This window comes from Oncorhynchus gorbuscha, linkage group LG24 (genome assembly GCF_021184085.1).
Source record: "Oncorhynchus gorbuscha isolate QuinsamMale2020 ecotype Even-year linkage group LG24, OgorEven_v1.0, whole genome shotgun sequence".
Taxonomy (NCBI): Eukaryota; Metazoa; Chordata; class Actinopteri; order Salmoniformes; family Salmonidae; genus Oncorhynchus; species Oncorhynchus gorbuscha.
The window spans coordinates 54469455-54474454 of NC_060196.1; the positions used below are offsets into that span (position 1 = coordinate 54469455).

Sequence of the window (5000 nt, forward strand, 5' to 3'; positions counted from 1 at the left end):
CACACACACACACACACACACACACACACACACACACACACACACACACACACACACACACACACACACACACACACACACACACACACACACACACACACACACACACACACACACACACACACACACACACACACACACACACACACACACACACACACACACACACACACACACACACACACACACACACACACACACACACACACACACACACACACACACACACACACACACACACACACACACACACACACACACACACACACACACACACACACACACACACACACACACACACACACACACACACACACAGTCACACACACACACAGTCACACACACACACAGTCACACACAGTCACACACACAGTCACACACACATACACAGTCACACTGTCACACACACATACACAGTCACACTGTCACACACACACACACACACACACACACACACACACACACACACACACACACACACACACACACACACACACACACACACACACACACACACACACACACACACACACACACACAGTCACACACACACACACACACACACAGTCACACACACACACACAGTCACACACACACACACAGTCACACACACACACACAGTCACACAGTCACACACACACACAGTCACACAGTCACACACACACACAGTCACACAGTCAGTCACACACACAGTCACACAGTCAGTCACACACACATACACAGTCACACACACACACACAGTCACACACAGTCACACACACACACACACACATTGCCTGATGGTAGTCTCAGGTTGCTTTGCTCACTGTGTTTACAGTGTTCCCAGGCAGTTGAGGAAGGAATATGTTCTATTTAATGAAGCTGGTAACTGTAAACATTGGCTTTGTCCTAAATTTCACCCTAGTGCCCTATGTAGGGAATAGGGTGCCATTTGGGATGTACTATAGGGAATAGGGTGCCATTTGCCACATTTGACAATATTTGTGAACTAAGAGCAGTGACATTTGAGTCTGTGTTAGACCTATCCCAGGGAGCCTTTCTCTGTTCCTTTGAAAATGCTCAATTAAATGTTTTTATTTCATTGATGTTTTTGGAGGTGGGGGTAATCAAATGTTAGTCTACATCTTTCCACTCTAGTTCTTAACTGTTTGGTGGAGATCCTCACACCTCTTTGTGATGCGTGTTCCTCAGTGACCATGCGTCAGTTCGACCACCCCCACATAGTGAAGCTGATCGGTGTGATCACAGAGAACCCAGTGTGGATCATCATGGAGCTGTGCACGATGGGAGAGGTGAGGCGTCCTGGGGGTTGGGTTGACAGTGAACCATACAAACACAGAGTATGTTTTGATAGATAAGCTACGTACAGTATGCAGAGGTGTTGTTGGAGCACTTGTCATTCTTGTAATAGATGAGAGATCCCAGAAGACAGAAACACGTTTGGAAACAGTTTCCTCTGTCGTCCACCCATCTCTGGAAGAAAAAGAGGATTAATCTCATTGACGTTTTTCATCTTCCAGTTGCGGTCCTTTTTACAAGTCAGGAAGTACAACCTGGACCTGTCAACGTTGATCCTGTTCTCCCACCAGCTCAGCACAGCCTTGGCCTACCTGGAGAGCAAACGCTTTGTCCATAGGTACCCCGCCCCTGTTATCCTGCTATTTAGGTTGATGTAGACACTTTTTAGGATTATGTTAAGCTTTCATTTTCTGATATATTTATTTGTGCCACACTGTCAATATTTAAGTACTCAATGTACGGTCTGCAGATTTCCAGAATCTTTCCAAAATCCCCAGGTTTTCCAGAATTGCTAGTTATTATCTCTTTGTGTGTACGTCTCCAGGGACATTGCTGCCAGGAACGTGCTAGTGTCTTCCACAGACTGTGTGATGCTGGGAGACTTTGGCCTCTCGCGTTACATGGAGGACAGTTCCTACTACAAAGGTACAAACCTGTTTTATAAGGTCTCTGGTACAAACCTGTTTAATAAGGTCTCTGGTACAAACCTGTTTAATAAGGTCTCTGGTACAAACCTGTTTAATAAGGTCTCTGGTACAAACCTGTTTAATAAGGTCTCTGTTTAATAAGGTCTCTGGTACAAACCTGTTTAATAAGGTCTCTGGTACAAACCTGTTTAATTTAAGGTCTCTGGTACAAACCTGTTTAATAAGGTCTCTGGTACAAACCTGTTTAATAAGGTCTCTGGTACAAACCTGTTTAATAAGGTCTCTGGTATGTTTAATAAGGTCTCTGGTACAAACCTGTTTAATAAGGTCTCTGGTACAAACCTGTTTAATAAGGTCTCTGGTACAAACCTGTTTAATAAGGTCTCTGGTACAAACCTGTTTAATAAGGTCTCTGGTACAAACCTGTTTAATAAGGTCTCTGGTACAAACCTGTTTAATCTCTGGTACAGGTCTCTGGTACAAACCTGTTTAATAAGGTCTCTGGTACAAACCTGTTTAATAAGGTCTCTGGTACAAACCTGTTTAATAAGGTCTCTGGTACAAACCTGTTTAATAAGGTCTCTGGTACAAACCTGTTTAATAAGGTCTCTGGTACAAACCTGTTTAATAAGGTCTCTGGTACAAACCTGTTTAATAAGGTCTCTGGTACAAACCTGTTTAATAAGGTCTCTGGTACAAACCTGTTTAATAAGGTCTCTGGTACAAACCTGTTTAATAAGGTCTCTGGTACAAACCTGTTTAATAAGGTCTCTGGTACAAACCTGTTTAATAAGGTCTCTGGTACAAACCTGTTTAATAAGGTCTCTGGTACAAACCTGTTTAATAAGGTCTCTGGTACAAAACCTGTTTAATAAGGTCTCTGGTACAAACCTGTTTAATAAGGTCTCTGGTACAAACCTGTTTAATAAGGTCTCTGGTACAAACCTGTTTAATAAGGTCTCTGGTACAAACCTGTTTAATAAGGTCTCTGGTACAAACCTGTTTAATAAGGTCTCTGGTACAAACCTGTTTAATAAGGTCTCTGGTACAAACCTGTTTAATAAGGTCTCTGGTACAAACCTGTTTAATAAGGTCTCTGGTACAAACCTGTTTAATAAGGTCTCTGGTACAAACCTGTTTAATAAGGTCTCTGGTACAAACCTGTTTAATAAGGTCTCTGGTACAAACCTGTTTAATAAGGTCTCTGGTACAAACCTGTTTAATAAGGTCTCTGGTACAAACCTGTTTAATAAGGTCTCTGGTACAAACCTGTTTAATAAGGTCTCTGGTACAAACCTGTTTAATAAGGTCTCTGGTACAAACCTGTTTAATAAGGTCTCTGGTACAAACCTGTTTAATAAGGTCTCTGGTACAAACCTGTTTAATAAGGTCTCTGGTACAAACCTGTTTAATAAGGTCTCTGGTACAAAATAAGGTCTCTGTTGTTTAATAAGGTCTCTGGTACAAACCTGTTTAATAAGGTCTCTGGTACAAACCTGTTTAATAAGGTCTCTGGTACAAACCTGTTTAATAAGGTCTCTGGTACAAACCTGTTTAATAAGGTCTCTGGTACAAACCTGTTTAATAAGGTCTCTGGTACAAACCTGTTTAATAAGGTCTCTGGTACAAACCTGTTTAATAAGGTCTCTGGTACAAACCTGTTTAATAAGGTCTCTGGTACAAACCTGTTTAATAAGGTCTCTGGTACAAACCTGTTTAATAAGGTCTCTGGTACAAACCTGTTTAATAAGGTCTCTGGTACAAACCTGTTTAATAAGGTCTCTGGTACAAACCTGTTTAATAAGGTCTCTGGTACAAACCTGTTTAATAAGGTCTCTGGTACAAACCTGTTTAATAAGGTCTCTGGTACAAACCTGTTTAATAAGGTCTCTGGTACAAACCTGTTTAATAAGGTCTCTGGTACAAACCTGTTTAATAAGGTCTCTGGTACAAACCTGTTTAATAAGGTCTCTGGTACAAACCTGTTTAATAAGGTCTCTGGTACAAACCTGTTTAATAAGGTCTCTGGTACAAACCTGTTTAATAAGGTCTCTGGTACAAACCTGTTTAATAAGGTCTCTGGTACAAACCTGTTTAATAAGGTCTCTGGTACAAACCTGTTTAATAAGGTCTCTGGTACAAACCTGTTTAATAAGGTCTCTGGTACAAACCTGTTTAATAAGGTCTCTGGTACAAACCTGTTTAATAAGGTCTCTGGTACAAACCTGTTTAATAAGGTCTCTGGTACAAACCTGTTTAATAAGGTCTCTGGTACAAACCTGTTTAATAAGGTCTCTGGTACAAACCTGTTTAATAAGGTCTCTGGTACAAACCTGTTTAATAAGGTCTCTGGTACAAACCTGTTTAATAAGGTCTCTGGTACAAACCTGTTTAATAAGGTCTCTGGTACAAACCTGTTTAATAAGGTCTCTGGTACAAACCTGTTTAATAAGGTCTCTGGTACAAACCTGTTTAATAAGGTCTCTGGTACAAACCTGTTTAATAAGGTCTCTGGTACAAACCTGTTTAATAAGGTCTCTGGTACAAACCTGTTTAATAAGGTCTCTGGTACAAACCTGTTTAATAAGGTCTCTGGTACAAACCTGTTTAATAAGGTCTCTGGTACAAACCTGTTTAATAAGGTCTCTGGTACAAAAGGTCTCTGTTTTTAATAAGGTCTCTGGTACAAACCTGTTTAATAAGGTCTCTGGTACAAACCTGTTTAATAAGGTCTCTGGTACAAACCTGTTTAATAAGGTCTCTGGTACAAACCTGTTTAATAAGGTCTCTGGTACAAACCCACTGACTTCCAGGCTGATGATTTTTGCACCATCTGCTGGTTGTGAAAGCCATTGCAGAATGTCTACACGCTGAAGAACACATGGGTTTTGTCTCAACGTCCAACCTTTTTTCAGCTTCCAAGGGGAAACTTCCAATCAAATGGATGGCTCCAGAATCCATCAACTTCAGACGCTTTACCTCAGCCAGCGATGTGTGGATGTTTGGTGAGTTTGGCAGCTGCAGATGACACACATCTAGCTATCAACTCCTGTA

The 5000-nt window shown here is 41.1% G+C and overlaps 1 protein-coding gene across 12 annotated transcripts in view; it reads left to right on the top strand.

The window, feature by feature from the left end:
- Positions 1-5000, top strand: part of LOC124012359 (focal adhesion kinase 1-like) — a 220413-nt gene that overhangs the window by 178858 nt on the left and 36555 nt on the right. For all 12 annotated transcript variants that reach the window (XR_006834715.1, XM_046325898.1, XM_046325899.1 and 9 more), the window contains 4 exons: positions 1192-1292; positions 1521-1636; positions 1844-1944; positions 4862-4951. Coding sequence is in view for 11 of the 12 variants with exons in the window: in XM_046325898.1 (XP_046181854.1) it covers positions 1192-1292; positions 1521-1636; positions 1844-1944; positions 4862-4951 (408 nt within the window). In the remaining variant the exon portion in view is untranslated. The remainder of the gene's footprint in view (positions 1-1191; positions 1293-1520; positions 1637-1843; positions 1945-4861; positions 4952-5000) is intronic.